This window comes from Poecilia formosa, unplaced genomic scaffold (assembly GCF_000485575.1).
Source record: "Poecilia formosa unplaced genomic scaffold, Poecilia_formosa-5.1.2 Scaffold95, whole genome shotgun sequence".
Taxonomy (NCBI): Eukaryota; Metazoa; Chordata; class Actinopteri; order Cyprinodontiformes; family Poeciliidae; genus Poecilia; species Poecilia formosa.
In genome coordinates, this window is record NW_006800034.1 from 1,947,436 (window position 1) to 1,967,728 (window position 20,293).

Consider the following 20,293-nt stretch of genomic DNA (forward strand, 5'->3'; position numbering starts at 1 on the left):
CAAAAGAAGAAAAAAGGAAGGAAAGACACAAAGAGGGAAGAGATGACGAAAGAGAGGACAGTAAATATTTAAGTAATGATACAGAAAATCAGTTCTGTACCTTATAATCCCATTTTATTTTCTGTGCTTAACCAGAGCAGATATCAAGTTCCTAACTTTTCCAGACAGTGTAGGAAGCCTGTCTACAAATACAGGAATGATTTAACCTCTGGAAGAAAGTATGTGAGGAGCTGTAACTGTGTACGAAAACAGAGCAACTGGGTTTTTACTGAGACAGATATAAGCCCGGAGTAACTCACTGTCTTCTGAGTTCAGACAGCTTGGCAGTCATGGCGGCCAGCTCTCCAGCAGAGCGCAAAATCTCTTCTCTTTCTTTGGGATCCTCACACATGTCTGCAATCTTTCTGGCCTCATTGAGGAGGGCCTTGATATTCTCCTCTCCCTCTGGGCTGCCATGAGGGTCTGCAAGCCAGCCCTGTGCAAAGACACCAAAACCAGTCGAGCACAATGAAGAGACTGTCTGAATCTCCGTATTGTGGACTCAGATCTGCTGACTCACTTGCGCAGCGTCGATCCTTTTGGCGATGGCCTGCTTGGAGTTGGTCATGGCCTCTAGTTTGCGAGCGGCGTTGCCAACCTTGCCGGCCAGAACGTCGAGGCCCTGGGAAACCTGCTGCGCCTTCTGCATGGCAGCCGGCGATGCTCCTTGACCTCTGGCGGGGGCAAAACGTGCAACATCACTTAGCTTTTACACCACCACTGTTTAAACCTCGTAGTCTGGTTTTGGGATAACGCAGATCCTTGCAAAAGCAAAACCAGAGGTGGGTAGAGAACCAAAACAAAATTGTACTTAAGAGTAGCCCTACTTCAACATATTTTTACTCGCATAAAATTAAACAATAGACATTTAAAGATCGAAATGACAATAATGTATATAAATAATTATAGAATGTTAAAAACTCTAGGTGTCTGTGTCTGGTGAACTTCTAATTAAAACAAGTCTGTTTTTCATTCAGTGAAGTTACTCACGGTGGATTGAGTATTCAGATATTTTACTCAACTAAGAATAGCGATACTTCATAATAAATGACTCAAGTAAAAGTAAAAAGTACAGCGCTGTAAAAATACTCCAGAAAGTTTTCCTTTGTAACTAGTTACTACCCAATTCTGAGCATAACCCACTATTATTCAGTATTTTAATTGGCTTTTACAAGAAAGATCAGCACAGGAAAATATATGCCTGTCAATTATTTTTTTACAGATTAAAAATCAGCAAAATATTTAGTTTTTTTCCACTATTCCAATTATAACTGTGCACAACTTTGTGTTTGAGTGAAAGTATGGATTGTTCCTGCGTCTACCTTGCCCTCATCTCAGACACCTGGTCGGTCATTTGACCCAGAGTCTTGGCCGTTCCCAGGATGTCCCTGCGCTCCTTCCCAGCACAGAGCTCACCGACTTTCCCGGCTTCGTCCAGGATCTGACGGACGGCCTGCTCGCCGGCGTCCCCTGTAGGTCCAACAAAGCAGAGTAAGAGCCACCAATAATCTTCCTAGACGAGTCATAGAATCAACGGGATGCGTTTTCTGGCTACCTGGTGGAGCGTTTGGATCCCTCAACCAGCTTTTAGCCTGAGCCATCTTTGAATCAATCAGTCCCAGAGCCCTCTTCATGGCTTCAGTGTCCTTTAAATGGGAAAGAACAAAATTTATCTTCATTTCCAGATCATACCTAGTGTTTTTATTTTTCTCTTTGAATCATAATATGCTAATTGATAATTAGGAAATCTATTTTTCACTCACAGGCTTTCTATTTTGAGCCTGTTAATTGATCAGTGTACGTTCCTTATTGGTTAAACTGCTATTTTGGTTTTAGCAAAAGAAACATTTGTTAAAATCCATATGACAAGCATCATTACCATCCATCAGGCAAAACAATTCAAACCATGCAGCTTGCTTCATGATCAGCAGTCTAAATGGAGCATCATATAAAAAAAAAGAAAGCTAAATGTTGCTCATCTCTCTCAAAGTGGATGGAAATATAGTCCCTTCCAGCAGCCACAGATTCAACAATGAGACCTGTCATTGTTGAAGTCCAAACAAAGCAGAGTCCTGTTGGCTGTAAAAGGATAAGTTTGCTTTCTTTTCTTGAGGAACAACAGAAATTAGGAAAAGGCATTTCTTCATATAGCAGCTCCAGTCTTCATGATTTAATCTCAGATGTAAATCAAAATTCTAACTGAGCGATTAAAAGGGTTCATATCAACGTTTCATAATTTGCACACACAGATTTCCAGAAATTGTACTTTTATTTTAAGGAATAAACTTTATGGATTTTTTTTTTATTCTACTGTTGGTGTCTAGCTTATGAGGGTTTCATGTTTGGATTTTCAGAAGAGAGAAAAAAGGGCAGATGGACAAACAAATGGAAGGATGTGTGGACAGATGAATGGAAAAAGGATGGCTGGAATAGATGAATGATGGACAGATTGCAGATGAGCATGAGTGGATGAGTAGATTAATATATGGATTACATAATGGAATAAGAGAAGAAAAGTCTAGAAATAAAGTTTTTCACACTCCATTCTCTCTTCATATATTTTTTTCCAGACCAAGCAGGAACCTGAATTTTAAAATACAACTGCCTAAATCTAGCACATTTATGTCAGCATCCTGTTTAGTGCATAGCGTGAGGTAAAGGCTGAGTAAAAAAAAAGAAGAAAAAAAAAAAAACAGGAAGTACAAAGATGTGACATGACTACGGAGTGTGGGTTTATTATTTTCCTGCTCAAACATTCAGTTCGCGCAGCTGCTTCACTGATGTAACTAAGGAGTTTGCCAGTTTGGAAAAAGCCGCATATGTAAACTTTAAAAGCTGACAGGAATTTTTCTGCAATGCCACTGATTGCATATCAAACTAAACTCAAGTTGTATGATTTGTCACATGTGTGAGTGATGGATAGCATAAACAATAAGAAATGTGCATGTTTAGTGTTCATTTCCAAGGAAACTGGGCAAATATTTGTTGGATTCAAATAGAAAGCGTTCTGTGTGCATCCACCATCAGGAGAAACCTGATATCCATGATAAGAAGATGTAAACCCTCGGAGAACTCTCCTTAATGACACCAAAATCAATACTGCATGACTCAGGTCAATCAATAAGGATGAGGCGGTGTTTAAGGGTCTCGCATGTTGATACAAACTCTTGATACAGAGCAAAAGAAACACTCCTTATATCAACACGACAGAAATTCAACCCTTAAGCTCTAAACATTAAAACTAACGTCTCTTAGTCTCATAGCTGTCTAACAACTGAAGCACACAGAGGCACCACAGAGCACAAAGCAGCTCACTCATCTGCAGACATGCTGCTGCACAACCAGGGCGTGACAGAGGTGGGGGAGGGGCTTACCTTCTACAAGGGGTGGAGTGAGAACAAACAGTGAAAAGAAAGGAAGAACAACATAAATGCAAGCATTTAACTAAACATACCAAAGAGGAGCAAGGAAAAAAAAAAAGAAGTGTCAAAAAAGATGGAAGAGTTTCAGGAAAAACATTTCACAAAACTTTAAGACAGAAAAGAAGCAGGAAGCGCACTGATTACACAAGGACTCTTGATTCACCACCTGCACAGATAAGACATTTTAGACTTTTCTGCTACATTATCAATTATTAGTACAGCTCAATAAGTTAGAATGTCATTGAAAAATACACTTTGAGTTATATAATACAGAAAACCCCTTCAATGCAAAGATCCAATACACACAATGTATTTCAAGTGTTGATGTTAATGATTCTGGCTTACAACTAATGAAAACCCAAAATCCAGCTTTTTCAACACTTTTAATAAAAGACTAATAAAAAAAAAAGATTTTTAACAAAGGCTGTTGACTGCACAGCTGTTCAGCAGACAGTCACTGAGACTCTCCGCAATGAGGACGAGTTACGTGTTTCCTGTAAAATTGCCAGATTTTTCCCAGACTCTGGCTTCCAGACTTCTCGGTCCTTCCAAAATTCACTTTGAATTTAAGGCAAATATTTCTACAGTGAACAACCTTTAAATGCAAAAGAAAGATTAGAACAGACACAAAGGAGGAAAGTAAATATTTGAGGAAGTAAAGACACAAGGAAGGAACAGTGGAAGCCAGGATCATGAAAAGAAAACACGTTTAAAAAAAATTATAAAACTAGAAAAGCAAACGAATCATAATGAACTGATGCACTTAACAGAGTGATCATAATTAAACTTTTCCTTTTACAGTTAAGCTGTAAGCTCAGACTTGTTGGACCCACCTTGTTGGCCCAGGCATCTTCATCCCAGGAAGTGAGCTGCAACACTCTGATGATCTCATTTATCTCAGCGCTCATCTTCTCATAAGTGAAGTTTCGGTTCTTCAGGGCTTCCTCCACACCCTGGCTCCCAGATGTCTTGGTCGTCACAAAGATTTTTATACCTAACCGAGTAAAATAAATAAATAAATAAAAATCTCATCAACAAGAAACACAGGGCACAAAATAAACTTATGTCAAGACAGAAAGAAGTCAATGTGGTTACCTGAGATGAGGATGGGCAGCAGCTCTTTGACCGTATTCATGGAGTTGACCAGCATCACACGATGCTCCTGATGTGTGAGCTCCTGTTGGCGTTCATCGATCATCTTTGCCATCTTTGTCATACCTGTAAAGTGGACAATTTGCAGACTTTCTAGTGACATTTTCTTTGATTTTTTAATCTTTTTTTTTCTTTTCAATTTTAATTAATCAAATGGTACTCTGAAATGTTCAAAACTCGGGCTGTGGTTTTATAACATAACCCTGCTATAAACATTTGTAGGGCGGTTTGTCTCTGTTCCCCAGTCTTCATGATGCTGCAGACTGACCTGGGCCCAGATTCTTTGTGTATGTGATCAAGTCCTCCATTGACTCCACCACCTCTGCCACGCTCAGATATTCCAAGATGCCCTTGCACACACGGATTATTTTGCGGACCTGCGAAGGTGAAGTGACGACAAAGGCCGATTCAGACACAATTCCGAGAAAGTACTGATTATGTAAACATGACTGGTCCCTTTTCCCTGAACAGATTCCCTCTAATTATACTCTGACAAGCTTCCTACTGACATTGTAACCACTTTGTCTGGAATCGCTTCAGTTCCACAGACTGCTGGAGTCACTGCTTTATTATCCAGCGAGGTCCCTGAGCTGCATTGCAAAAACATGAAGGCATCGCTGACTGATGACTCCTGCTGACTCCTGCAGACGTGTCAGAGTATTTGATATGTGATTCTAGAGCGCTGATCAGCAACTTCTCCCGTTCCGTTACTGTCCCTGTCCTGAAATGAAGGATGGGGCTGACAAATGCCACCCTTGTTTGATTCAGGGGTTTTCAGACAGAAATATGGAGAGGTCCTCAGACTTGTTTACTTACTTTTCAAGGGCTTTTTGAGGTAGATGCATAAGAGGCGAAACCAGTAAAGCTCTAATTTAAACTCAGCTCTTCAAAGAAGGGATTTATGATCATGAAATTTCCAGGCGAATTAATCATTAAATCGTTAGACCACTAGATCTGTAATCTTTGCAATCTAAAGAGTAATTTTTACCCTCAGTGCATCTAAATAAAACTCATTCAATCACAAATGTTGCCCAACCTTTTGAAACAAGACAACTTATAGTTTTTGATAAATATCTGCAACAGGAAATCTGTCATTTTTAAATTTCCATTCTACTTATAGAATGGCAATGAGATGTTGGCATTTATGGAAAATTATGTAGAGAGGAAAAATATATCTAAAAAAAACCGACACTGGTACATTTACTCTTATTCAGTTGTAGAAATTCAATGCAACTTTTAGAAAAAAACCTAAAAACTACTGAAGTCTTTTGCATCTATTACATAAAAGCATCAGTTATCTGTGGCTCCTGGGCTGCAGGTTGCAAACCTCTGCATTTAGACAAACATGGAAAGGACGAGGGCTTATAGCTACTTGTGCAACCAAAGTAAAATACTAGACTTAAAGGTCTCCCCCCTGATTTTACTGAGGGAAGTGGGCCAGACAGTTGAAGTATAAAATTTAAAAAAGAACAAACACATTAATGAATCGATACCTCTGCCTCATCAAAAGTGAGGAGCAGGTCAGATGTGCCAGACAGAATGCCTCGAGATCCATCGATGAGGTAATCCCGAGCAGGAACAGAGTATGGGTCGGCTTTCAGCATGGAGGCAGCTTGAACCAGCTTTGTGCAGGCATTCTCCACTCTGGGAAGCAGAAAGTAATTGATATGATAACCAGTTGGAGGAAAAGAAAATGTTTAGGAAGAGGTAGTGCTGATGGCAGCTCTCCAGAAACCTGATGAGTATCATCATCTGTCTGAAGAAACTTTGGTCCAAAATTGACAATTTTATTGTCTCTTCTTGCGTTGTTTTAATCTCATTCATGAAAATACAAAAATGGAAATGTAAAGCTCAGGAGTCGCTAAAAACACACAAAAGAATCTACATGAATCTGAAATTAAATAAAAGAAAATGCAAAGACTTGTTATCTTTGTATTGCAGGAAAAAAAGGTATTTTCTCTAGTTTTGTTTTTTCATTTAACAATTGTGAATATGACTTTGGATGGATAAAAACAGTGCAACTGTTATTGAAGCCATCCTAATTGCATTCTTTCTATCTTACAAAGTTTTTATAATACCAGGTACTCTTATGTCACACCACACCTCTCAGTGCAACATCTTATAAGAAGGAAAGTTGTTTCACACCATTCACAACTATTTCTCAAATTAGATAGAGATGGCAGGTGTCATCATCACAATATGAATATTGCAAAGAAGCAACTGGAATCCAATATATTTTGCACAACAGTGAGATGTTCCATAAAATATTTCAGAAGTCATTTAAAAGTTCTGATGAAGTCTTTAAGGGACTTCATAGTTTTAGATGATGTGCAGCTGGAAGTAGCTTTGTTTGGCCTTCTATACTTTGGGACGCACACACACTCTTAAAAGAGTAAAGTTTCCCAAAAAATGAAAACAGTGACACCAAAGACAAAGATGATTCAAGGTTACAAGAAATTACAAAAATCTCTTCACTTTGACTGCAATATTTTAAGAGCAGACTTATAAAAGCAAGACAAAAAACACAAACTCAAAGTTGATATTCTGAATTAGTCTGTTTAACATCAGCCTGCAGTTATCATGAGCTGCTTACCAGCGTCTAAGAATACATTGATTTTATTTAAAAAGTGCAGTTTCGATCTGTAGCAACTCTAGCCTTTTCTGGCTTGCTACAATGCACTGCTGGTCAGCTGGCTGAAAAAAGGCTAATACACCTTTCCTTCACTTGCAAACAAAGGACAAATTCAGAAATTTTTCAGGTCACAAAAAACAACAGTTGGTAATAGATAATTATCTAACCAAGAGTCAATAGGGGATTTTATTTCAGCAATATGTTTGATATCTTCTATTTTAAATGAAAGCAAGTAAATCATGCATACAGTTTATGTTAGATATTTGTATAAATACGGTGTAACCCTGCCACTTAGCTGAAGGTTATCATGCCATTACAATCTCATAGCAGCCTATGCAGCTTGCAGAGGAATATAAATTATTCAAATAGTTCCCTCCTGGGTGCGATGTACCCAGTGATCCCCAGAGCAGGAAAATCTGCCAGCTCAGCTGAGTGATTCACTGTCATGCATGCCACCTGCATTGTACAAGCAGCGTGTCTGTGCATGGAAACAGGCAACAAGCCAAGGACCTGCATGTGTTCCAGTTCCCACACTTCCTACTTCTGCCTGGAGCAAACCGTAGGAAGACGTAAACTTTATGAGCGTTTTCCACATTTCGAAGCCAAACAGAAAGGGCTTTGCTTGTTTGTGTCTTTTCTGGCTTTTATATATAGACCAATGATGTCTTTGAGACTGATGGGGGTCTCTAGAGTTTGAGCAAGAAGTCTTTCTGCGTGCACCAGATTAAAAAAAAAAAAAGAAAAAAAAAAAGCCATGCAATCCAGGCTCCGTCTAGCACTATATTTAGTAGGGAGAAGGGTTTGCATTCCAGCACATGTGCTGATGGATGACGACAGGGTGACGAAGTGACTTTGAGGCGCCAAATGTGTTAAACCTGACGACCTGTGCGCGCCGATGAGACTCATCCCTGACCTTGGCTAGGGGGGCTCTCAGAAGCCCCCCACTTTACAGCTTTTTCCTCATGTAAAACAAAAAAAGTGGCTTTTTTTTTAAACATACATAAAAATACAAAAGCAGCATCGGAAGCTAATGACCAATATGGCCTTCCTCCTGGAAGGTAAAGCAACTACTCGCTTATAAAAGTATTTGAGTAACACCAGAGCAAGACTCGAGGCACTTAACATGCCACGTCTGACCTTTGTCTGGGCACAGCCAACCATTTCTGCAACGGATAAAGAAAGAAAGGAAGCCAGAGAGGCTAGGATACCACACTACAGAGAAGAGAATTAAGCGTTATTTAATATTTCTGTGCCAATTTGCTGCTTACTTGATAAAGGCTGGTGGCATATCCCTTTTCATGATCTGGTCCTCTGTTGTTTGCACGGTATCCTTTCCAACCTGTAAAACACAGATGCATTGTAAATTAACCTGATGGAAATATTTATTTTAAGTCAGATCGGTAGCCATTTAATCCTGCCACATTTGGGCAATCTCAGTTTTTCCTAATCAAAGTAAGGTAAGAATAATTAAAAATCAAGCTAAAAACATCTGTCTCATCATTCGTTGTTTATTTCTAGCATGGACTTATATTCTGGAAATTGTGAGGCAAACGCAATCCAGTGAAGTTGTGTAAAAGCCCTGAACAAAACTCAAAAACAGAGCCAACTAAAAGCAGTTTTATCTTCTGATAGTCTAAGGAAGTTGTTTGGAGACATTTACCAGTATGTAGATAACACTGCATATCACCATGCTAATAGTTCAAGCACTGAGGAAACTGTTGTGTTGTAGTTTTCTAGTGCATGAGGTTACATGGTTCGCTTGGTTCAGAGTTGATTTGCTGGAAGGTGACCCTCTGCCCCAGGCTCAGATCTGTTCCAGGCTTTATCCATTTTCTTCCAGAATTACTCTGATTGGAACCTGTAGAACCTTCTTTTGTCTCCACACACTGTGTTAGACATTATTAGTCAAAATCAGCTGTAGTCTCATTTGACCAGAGCAACTTCTCCCAGCTGTTTGCATTGTCCCCTACATCGGTGATCCTTAATCTCTTGTCGTTGGGGCCGACTGTCAAAGTTCATGGGAAAATGTGAGCAATACTTCTTATTGCTCACATTTCACAATGGCTTTGTTCTTCTCGGTCTTCCATGAAGGCCTGATTTGTCGAGTAAAAGTTGTCCTGTGGATCTCTGCAGGTTAACCACAGACCCCATGGTCCTCTTAGCCGCCCAAACTAAATGTTCTACTTCCTCTGCCTACCAGTTTAGGTCTGCAGATCTGCAGACTGATCATACATTTTACAATTCCAGATAACAGATTCAACTTAGGGATTTGAGTATTTTTGCAAGGCACAGTATTTGTAGAATCTGAGAACAAACTGCTCTTCCACCAAGGAAAGTAAAGAGCAACAATGTAAAGAGCAGCTGAGCACATATTCCAAACCGTTTCATGACCTCACATCTGGGGAGACAACTCACCCAAGTTAACGGATCGTGGTTGAGCTAACATGAGTCATACTATAAAGATGATTGTGATGGTATTAAAGTAAATGAGATCATTCTCACTAAAAATTAGCTCGTTTCCATTTATAACAATGAGCCCAATATCTCTCAACATGTCTAACTTTAACATTTTGGTGACGTACTTGAAAATTAGTGGCACATGTGTGTTTTAAGACATCAGTTTTAAAGCAATAAGTAGTCTGTATCAAAGTTGACCAAATTGTTCGTCTGCAGCAGGAAACAGATCATTTCCTGCTGATCATTCAGGATGTCATCTCTCTTCTACTCTGAGAGTTGCTTGTTAATAAACAAGCCTCCAGGCAGTAGCAGAGTCATTCCAGTTGGTTAGCATGGAGGCAGTGTTGAAGCAGAGCAAGCATGCATTTCTCACCCTGTTTTCACCGCGCTTCAGGGACCCTGAGGAACCAGGGGGTCATAAATTAGGGCTAAAGCTTGTGCCAAACTAGAGCTCAACAGAAGAAGCTGAGCCACCGTGATATTCCACTAATGAGTACTTCTAGCCTAAAGTCAGAAACCACGACAACAATCTAAGTTGTTTTGGCAGATTTAACTGCTTAACTCCCTTTTTGGGTGAGTATTTAAATATTTTAGGAATGTCTTCCGTCATTAAGAAACCATTTCTACGTTGAATTTGTGAGTAGATTTGCTGCAGAACATCTGATATTAGTTATCAAGAGTTCCTCAAATTATAAACAACTTACTCAAATGACAGGGGGCTTCAATGGATCTTATTGGGATTTTAAGACAGACCAACACAAATTAGTGGTTAATTGTGAAGGTTAAGTAAATGGATCTTCCCCCATTTACTCTGACCAACTTCACTGGTTATTTCTAACAAAAGTTTCCAATAAGCCGGCTTGTGACAGCCTAGAAAGACAGATGGCTTTTTGCTTCTCACTCCACCATAAAGGCCAGTTTTGTGTTGTGCATCACCAATAGTTTTCTTGTTGACAGATTCTCCCACCTAAGAAGATCTACATGTTAACGTTTCTTCACTACGGTTTTCTCTAACAAACTTCTGAAGCCTTACTGACCACTGGCCGAGATTGACTTTACAAATTAGATATTTATTAAAGGCAATCAGTTCCCCATGGTTTTATTTAGGGGTATTAAAATGCCCACCAGAATAAGACCATTTTTAAATGTTAAAGCATCGTGCATCTTTTTCTTTTCACTACCCCCAATTACACACTATTTAAGTTGCCGTTTTACAAAAGTCACACATATATTGAAGTGTATGATTGTTGCATGACAAAATGTAAAAGTTCAAGATGACTGAAGAGCACTTTAGAGATAATGCTCTTCAGATAAACCAGCAATGCAAAAGTCAAACCACACTAACTGGCTTTTTGACCTTAAAGAAGTAGTGACACACTCGACTAAGAAGCTTGCATTTTCTTCTTTTCAGAGTTGAGCTAAGATAGCACTACTTCCAGTCAAGTTCAGACATGGTCTAAACTACATAGTGGAGAAAAAAAAAGATTAATAGAGAACAAAACAGAAGGCTGAATGCAAGTTGCGTTAATGAGTCATGTTTTCCCAAAAGTATCATACAGGAACCTTTGAAACTGAGTAAATCTGAGGCTCAGTGTGTTTTCAACAGGTCATCATCGTCTTCCTTTTCCTCTTTCCTTCACAGCCGCTTCCTGTTGTCTGCAGAGCTAAAACAGTCAGCAGCTGCGGCCCATTAGGATTTTAATTTTTAGCCGTTGTTGTCAAGCAGCATCTGAAGCTTTTTACTATTCTGAGCCTCCATCATGATTCCGGACCATGTACTCTAAATACCAAAAGCGGGTGACTTTGTCTTTATTAATAGTTCCACACATCCAAGAGGGATATTTTTAAACTACAAGAGATGTTGGGAGAAAAAAAATAATTAAACTCCTTGATTTGAAGGAGCAGAAATAACTAGTGAAGATGGGAAACTTTAAAGGGAGAGAAAGACCTGATGCAAGACACCACCCCAACCACACCAAAATACCATCTTCCCTGAATAGCATCATGAAGAGGCAGCTGTTCACTTCCACCTTCTTAAAACCTTTCACAGACTCATCCTCTTGTTCCAAGCTGCCACACAGTATCGATGGCTGTCAGAGTCATTTACCATTTGTGCCTGGATTGGAAACACTGGCAGTCCTTTTACCACCCAAGAGTGCGAATGCAGAAACCCTGTGTTGTTGTGAAGTAGCTTGATAGAGTGGCTGCTCTTCTGGAACAGACTTGGCTTTGTTAACAGTGACCCATCCTTCTAAGAAGAGAATAAAGGCCACAGTGACAACCTCAAGGCTGCCAGGAGGACACAGACTGCCCTTTTACATGTTGGGAAGTTTGACACAATGCTCCAACAGTCATGGTGACCACAACGATGTATGATGGCAAGCATTGTTACTAACAGCGAAAAGGATTGATTTTGTGTTTCTGGCTGTTGGTAAGATTTATGTCTTCAAAAGCGAGGCAGTGATTCAAGGCTAAAACAATTTTTCAGTTTAATCGTGATTAATCAATTATAAATTGTTAAACTTAACTGATTAATTGACAACTGGGATATGCATATTAAGAAAATAATCTCTGAATATGGCTGCTGAAAAAAAGCAGTACTATATATATATATATATATTACCCAAAACTCCTCACATGGCATAGTTTTAACTTCAAATTCACTAAAGGAATGTTACTACGTTTTGGCAACAAGAATGTATTTTTTATTATTTATTAATTTGCATCTTAATGTATTGCTAATATCTTATTTTAAAAAAAGACTTAAGTAGTTAAATGAAAAATCTGTAAAATGTACCAAATTTTTTTTCATCCGATTAATCGCCAGAATAATTGATTCCTAAAATAATCATTAGCTGCAGCCATACTCTGATTATTACACTGCATCCTTTCATGTACCTTTAATCACCTTAGAGCCACTTGGTTTTTCATTTATTAAAATATCGATTGACCATTAAGGAGTAAGATGACTGAGAGGCTGAACTGAAGGTGGACGCCTTTATCACGAGTCTGTCAAACCCTGTCAGGCGTTATTTATTAATTTGGTTCTGGAAGCAGCAGCTCCACGCGGTGTGTCCGAGGTGATGAAAGGCACAAATCAAGTGGCCTCCTTGGCCACGGCAAAAACAGCTCCTGCAGCCCGGGAGAGTATGTCACGAGTATCTCGTGTTGCAGGAGCTTAACAGCTCATCAAGTGTTGGGGAATCCTGATATCAGAAAGTACAGTCAGAGAAAATATATCCAAGCTGTGGATTTTCCCCAAAACAAACACGGCTGACAGGCAAGAGCAGCTGACAATTTTTGTTTTACATTTACTGATTGAGATAGGGCTGGTAATTTCAAATATAGACTATATTAAAAGAATATTTTAAGATGATTGTGTATTATTTATTTTAGCAAAGTTGATAAGGAAGGGAAGGAGCTGGTAACGTATACTGTTTCCATCCCAAGACAACTATATCAATAACTTTGCATTATTATGCCATCATTTTTATATTTTTTTTGTAAAAACTGATTTATTCTCGTAGTTCCCAAAGTTGGAATTTTGAGGAATTAATAAGTCTGGAGTTATGAGATTTAGTGAATACACTTTCACTAGAGGTAAATGCACAGTACGATGTTTGTCAAAGATTTATTGAGATAAAAACGTTCCACTATTTTACTGTGGCTTTAATCACTAAAGATAGCCTTGTTGGATTTTGAGGTCAGGCCATAACAACCTTCCAAACCCCAAACTATGCTGTATTGTTGTTTTAAATGATCTGTCAGATTGCTACTTAAAAGTATGATACTTTGGTGTTAACTTTTATGGTACTACAAAGAACCTCAACAGTACCATTAGAAAGTTGGAGAACTACTGGACTATTTAATTTAGGCTCATCATGGATGCAAATAGAGCAAATTTAATATTACGGTGATAACTCAGACTTCTAGTCTGAATAGTTAAAAAGGATGAAGTCAGATGACGTTAAAAAGTAATGAGTCGAGCCCTTTGCAGATAGTGCAGATAAGGACGATGCTTTGAACACGTTCAGTAGTCGCCAATACACAATAACAGGAAATATTTCTGTCAAACGTCTGTTGGTCCGTTTTTCATAAGGCATTGAGCCGAAATGTACATTAGAAGTAAAAGTGTCCTGTTTCCGATTCTAGACTAAAAATGTCATGTTGCAGGCAGAAAAGAATAGAAAAATATCTGAAAAAGGAAGTAGGTTTGTGCAGCTGAATATACTCTAATTATGACAGCATACTGATGTTTATCTCTATGTCCAATGACATGTTGGAGTTCCTCAGGTCCAAAAGCAAGAACTAGTTTTCTGCAATGACAGCTTTTATTCCAATATTTCACATTAACTTTGGAAGTTGATGTCTTCCAACCAATAAATAAATGCAGTTCATCGCAGGTGCATTTTACTCTGTGTCAAGATTAGTCGCCACAGAGGCTATACATAAACAAAGCAATGGGTTTTTCCTAGAGCTGGCTCACTATCAAGTCCCGAGTGGAGGAGACAGCTGACTGGCCTTCCTGACTTGGCTTCCTGAGTTTCCTTTTCAACACACTCCTCCAAGTCACTGCATCCTGACAAATCATCTTCCTGAAGAGAAACAAAATGACCACAGGTGCAGCATGAACCCTTTAGGGATTTATGCCTTCAGTCAGAAAATATGATCTCATTTCAATGGAATCCCCCAATTTGGACTGGACTGTTTCCAAGATGACATAATCAAGCGGCAAGCAGAATCAATTCTCAAATAGCATGGTGTGTGTTTGTATGCGTTTACGGCACAAGTCACTGCATGAATTTGCTTACCACGTTGAAAAGGTTTCCGGAAAAAAACTTCATTTAAATTACTACAACCATTATTATTATTTGTATATTTACTCAAAAGCCGCAAAATCTTACAAAAAATACTTCCTTATTTTGAATCATCTCAATTTCCTTTAATATTCCCGACTTTCGAGAAGTTGTGACGTGCTGCCTGTGTTGCAACAATGTTGCATTGTGCCGACTGAATTCTCCATAAACGCCTCTGTTCTTCAAGTTACTGCATATTTTTGGTCTTGCATAAAACACCGCAATATTTTGTAATCTCAGAGATGTTGCCGCAGAGCCAGTAAATATACTACACACAGAAGAATCCAAAAGTCATGTCATGACAAAACTTTGCCTCAAACATCCCCTGCATTCTTTTAAACTACCCTTAAAGAAAAAAAAATAAAAAATCAGCCTACAAAGGTAATGAAGTAAAACGGGTCTCTGAAGTCAAGTAGAAAATTGTTAAGCAAGACAAAACTGTGCTTCCATCTACTCAACCAGTAAACTATTTAAAAGAGCTGTTTAATCTGCCTAGCAACTGGGTTCTTGTTGTTTCACTACCTTGCAAAAGTATTAACCTTCAACTGTTTTTCATTTCAACACCTGGTCTTGGGCTGTTAGCATGCTTTGACTGTCATACAGCAACAGTCTTCAGATTTGTTGCAAGACTGACCGCTACCAGAGAGCCTTCCTGTCCATAGTGGCTCTTTGGAGATGCTTGAATGACATAATCAGTGACATTTATTTTCCTTTTGGGATAAAGAAAGTATTTTGAATAGCTCCATCTTCCCATAAGCAGCTGTCTAGTCCCTGCTGAGGAACAGCATTTCCAAAGCACCACAAACATGTTTCACAAAGTAGGTTTGCAAAAACTCAATATTTTTCTCTAGAAGTATTGCTTAGGGTCGCACAATTCTATTAGAATATTTCTTACATTAGGTTGCTGCTGAAACAACCATTTGTGTCGTGAACACAAGGTCATTGCACAAGTGTTGGTCAGACTGTACACCAATCAGGGAATTTTCCCACGGCAAGCAGTCAAAGAAATGTAGGTGACCTGCTTCTTTTAACACAAAAAGATTTTCAGCGTAGGCTTCTTGTTCTTTAAATCCACTTGTTTAAAAAAGTGATCCGAAGAATCCGCTTTAACCCCCGCCTATGAGTGTGTGTGTGGGGGGGGTACGTCCAGGCTCGTTGGAATTTCTTCACATTCCTTACATTCATTTCTAATTGAGGTCTCTCTCATTGCCCTGACGATAACAAATCATGCCGAGCACAACTGGTCGGTCGCTGGTTAAACAGGCAACCAGTTTGTGGTTATGTCAAACTTTCAGTTCCTGGGTTCATTGCTGACGTTTACAGCTGTACATTCAAGCTCTAAAAAAAGTGCACCTTATCGTCTTAGACAGGTTTAAGTCCTTCAGTAGCACACCATGAAACTTCATTTTTTAAAACAATACATCTATAATCTTTAGTAACAGTGCTGAATATGGTTTTTGACAAGGATTACAAAACTTTGTGTAGACTTTAACTTAACTAAATATTCCGCAATGTAATTAAGCTGCTAAATCTCCTCATCCAAAGGTAATTCCTGTTAGAACAACCAATATAAAGTCAAGCAAATAAAATCATGGAAAAAGTCACAGATAAAAGCCGCACAGTATGTTTTTCCTCTTAGGCTTAAGCTTAGTCGTTTATGACTCAGGAGACTGAAACCAAAAGCAATTACATCTCCAAACCAACTTCAATGATCTCATAACACTATCCATGTTGTAATGTTGCTACAGCAACTGGAAATAATTACAGACTCGTGCACTGATTCAGGCCACTGTTAGAAACATCTGACTACAATTGAAGAACGTCCAGAGAGTCTGGCGTGTTTCATCTTTGCAGGGGGATGTTTTCATGTGTCAGGATACGATGGCCAGAGCTCAGTACAGTTTCTATATTTAAAGCTGCAGTGACTGTCTCGCTTTATCAGTTATTGCAGAACCGCATAACCCAAAACATTATCAATTCAAGTAGAGTCCCACAGACAAAAACATGTCTTTATTTTGAGTCGTATTTCCTCTCATTTAGATCTGGTCCAAACTTAACTAAATTACATATTTTCTATACAATCTGAGGTCTTACAATCAAAACAGAATAACTTTACAAGCCAACAGACATTTAAATATTTTCTAATATTAGTGACAATTAGTTAAATATAAGCTAAAAGCAAAAAAGTTCCATATTCTTTGAGGGACTCCGTCTGTGCTTAACATAAGCAGCACTTTGTAAACAGTGAAACTGCAGTTTTTCCCTGCAAGTTTCCAAAACCCAAAGGGTGTAATTACCACATAACTACATGATTAAACGATTAAAGACATGGTCCTAGCAGCAAAAATAAATTTTTATGGAGCGCTAGTAGTAATTGCGATACCTTTTAACCCCTCTTTTGCCTCCAAAGAGGAAGGAAGTCTGGTTGGGTGTAGACATAAATAATGGACAATGATGGGTCAAGACCAAAAGTTTTGGAGATTTGACAAAAACAAAGAAATGAAGCTTGAAACATGTGAGGCCTACACAAGCGCAGCTCAATCATTTATTATATCATTCAAGTACATTTATTTAAGCAGTTGCATTCAAAAATTACAGCTCAGAATTATTTCAGATTAAGGAATATATTTTGAGTCTTTGCTTTGCTTTTTTAAATTGTGTGGCCCCGGGGAGCTATATTAATTAGCAGTTTAAAGTAAGAACAGTAGAGAGAGAAAAGAAATGCATTAAATGGGCCAGATCATGAATCGAACCATGGACTGCTGTATCAAGGACTAGAACTTTGGTTGGTCCAGCTGCTCTACCACTAAGCCACAATGCCACCCTACTTCTGTTAGTTTGAATGATTTCAGGATACAGCTAATAAATGCCAAAAAATAGTTTCTCAAAAAGCTATAAAATTGCATAAAATCACAGAAAAATGATTTTAATCTAGAAATGTTATGGCTTACACCATCATGGGAAAACTGCTGACTTGACAATTGTTCAGAAGACAGTCATTAACATTCTCCACAATGACAGCAAGTCATAAGAGATCATTGCCAAAGAAGCCGTTGCTCATAGAGTACTGTATTCAGGCATGCTGATTGGAAGTTCAGTGGAAGGAAAATGTGTCTTAGAAGAAGATACACGAGCACTGAAGGTCTGGATTGTTGCCGACTGGATCAAAGTCTTCAGATTTTCAGGTAAAAATACATTTTGTAAGAGTGGAGAGGCACACAATTAAAGCTGCTTAAGGCACAATGGCAAGTTTCCACAGTTGGTTGTGATTTGTTTGGTTCAGTTGGGATATACGTCATATGCTGATGTTGGTTCATTTGGTTTATGAACCAACATCAACATAAAGATCACTCTAGCTTTTGCTGGAGTGATCTTTAAAATGTGTCACCCTCTGACAGTGCCAGTCTGCCTTAACAAGACTGACAGCGGGTGAGCAACACACTTGGTTTGTCTCTTGTGATAGACAAAGAAAAAGGAAATAGCATTATTTCCTTACATGGTTTCAGTTATAGCATACCAGTGTGACTGTGAACACCAGTGAGGGCAGATCACAGCTAATTCTAAAGATACCCCAAATTATAACTGTTCTGCAGAAAGGGGGTGTGTTTCATTTCATGTTTAAAAATATGCGACTGTCTCAAAATGCACAATTACTAAGAATTTAGATATAATTCCACTGAGGGCGGAAATGCAATATTTCAGTATGTCTTAAAGAGCTTAAAGTTTTACATCTTTACCGCAATTAGGAAACACTTCAATAGCAAAGGGAAAGTAAGTTAAAAACTAAGGTATTATATAATGAAAACAGATTTATAAGAACAATTCAGAGTTCATTCAACTTTTTATGAAAACTTGACATTTTCAATGCCTTCTAGGCAGTAGGATCATGTTAGATTGAGAAAATCCCAGATTAGAGGTGCACTGATTGGAGTTTTCTGGCCAATCACCAATCTTTAAAAAGCCTGATCTGCCAATTCCTATACCGATTTTTTGTCTGAAAAGATGTTAGGGTGAGTATTGTTAGCCGCGCATGTGCCTTCATGACCTGGTAGGCGGGTCTGTCAGTCAGCCCTCTCTCATGGCAGAGCAAAACAAGGCAGTGGTTGATTTTCAGACCTCTGATTAGATATGTAAAATTGATGGATAAGATCAGTTTCTTATGCAAGTATCGGCAGATCGCCGATCTCCCAAAATGAAGGACCGATTTAAATTCAATTCAAAAATACTTTATTGTTCTTAAACTGAAATTAAATGTTGTAGCTCATATTAATTAAAAACTCTTCAAAGAGTTATTGTAGTCTGTAATGGTTGTCAAGAAGGATATCACGTAGCCTTTACAGCATTTACAGATTAATATTGTTGGAATATTTGTCTGAAGTATAAGAGTTCCATTCTTCAGTGTTGGAGATCAGCTTCTGATTGAATAAGAAGGACAATTAGAAGTCAATTAACTGTCTGATCTATAAAAGATTGTTTGATATTTCATGGCAAGATAAAAAATTTAAAGTAGTATTTACAGGTTTCAAAGTACATTTTAAATCTATCTTATTGATATACTCTTGCATTTCTATATGAATTGTTATATTAAATAAACTTGCCTTGCTATCAATTAAAAGTTATTTTATTTCACCACTTTATTAAAGTCTCTCTTTCATATAACTTTCTTTTATTGTTGTTGTTTTTAGCAACTCGTTAAAATCAGATAAAAGTCATTTAGTTCTGGTTCTGATAAGTTTAGTTCTTTATATTGGCAGGTGTGTGTTTGGTGGTTTATGTGGTGGCTATCGGACGGGTTCGTCCAGGGTGCCAGTCATGCCAGAACCGCCTCTGTCTGTAGTTTGCCCACACCACTCAAGCACTGAACTAGTGCCTACGTAGAACTATGGCAGTCAGCTCCTCAGGAGGGCAGGGCAAGCTTTGAAGGGGGAAAAGGGCGTCACTGCCCTTTGCCCCGACTCTATTCACTTCAGGAAAAGTTTAATACCCAACACACATCTCCTCTGTGGTTGCGTGCAAGGAAATTGAGAATTTTCATTCGTATTCTGGCTGATGAAGGCGTCGTGTTTTAACGTTTAATTCAATTCGAGAGTGAAAAACGTGGGACAAAGCGACAGGTAGGCAGGGCTACCAACCCCAGCCGAGCCTGATCGGACTGGACTGGAGAGTTTCATACACAAGAGGAGGAGAAAAGTTACTCACCCGAACCAGGTTGCTAACGGCCGCCTGCACCGCAGCCACCGGCGCGGACAGATCTGGGATAGCCTTCCCGTCAACTTCACCTTCCTCGTGCATTATCACCAGATGGGATATTTGCTGAGCCACCGGCTCCAGGATACTTTCTATCGTCTTCGTGTGGAAAACCGGCATTTTGACAGTTTTGAATCTCTATCCGATAAGAATGTCCAACAACTTAGGGCAGTTTCCGCCGCAACAAAAAGTCCTGCGAGAAAAAGCAGCTAAAACCGCAGCCAACCGCCTTTCTTTCAGCCAGGGCACAGCGTGAAGACTTCAACTACTCCTGTAAACCCATCAACGCAAAGAAAAAAAAAAGTCCCGAATTTAGCGTCATCCTACCATCCGACCAATCAGAGAGCGAGTACAAAGGGAATTTCGTGTCCGATTGGTCAACGGTAGTGTCGCTTAATATTACGACCTCCCACTCCCACACCGTCGAGTTTGCTAGCTTCAGTTCCAAGTGCTCCCTAAATTACGTAATAGATCCGTATGTCCTAAAA

The 20,293-nt window shown here is 38.9% G+C and overlaps 1 protein-coding gene across 1 annotated transcript in view; it reads right to left on the reverse strand.

Annotated features, from left to right (window-relative positions):
• Window positions 1-19,925, reverse strand: part of vclb (vinculin b) — a 29,216-nt gene extending 9,291 nt beyond the window's left edge. The window contains exons 1-10 of the mRNA XM_007558358.2: window positions 19,758-19,925; window positions 8,514-8,584; window positions 6,107-6,257; window positions 4,882-4,990; window positions 4,557-4,679; window positions 4,295-4,455; window positions 1,595-1,685; window positions 1,362-1,509; window positions 560-713; window positions 300-475 (exon numbers count right to left, since the gene is read on the reverse strand). Of these exons, the coding sequence (XP_007558420.1) occupies window positions 300-475; window positions 560-713; window positions 1,362-1,509; window positions 1,595-1,685; window positions 4,295-4,455; window positions 4,557-4,679; window positions 4,882-4,990; window positions 6,107-6,257; window positions 8,514-8,584; window positions 19,758-19,925 (1,352 nt within the window). The remainder of the gene's footprint in view (window positions 1-299; window positions 476-559; window positions 714-1,361; window positions 1,510-1,594; window positions 1,686-4,294; window positions 4,456-4,556; window positions 4,680-4,881; window positions 4,991-6,106; window positions 6,258-8,513; window positions 8,585-19,757) is intronic.
• Between the last annotated feature and the right edge of the window lie 368 nt (window positions 19,926-20,293).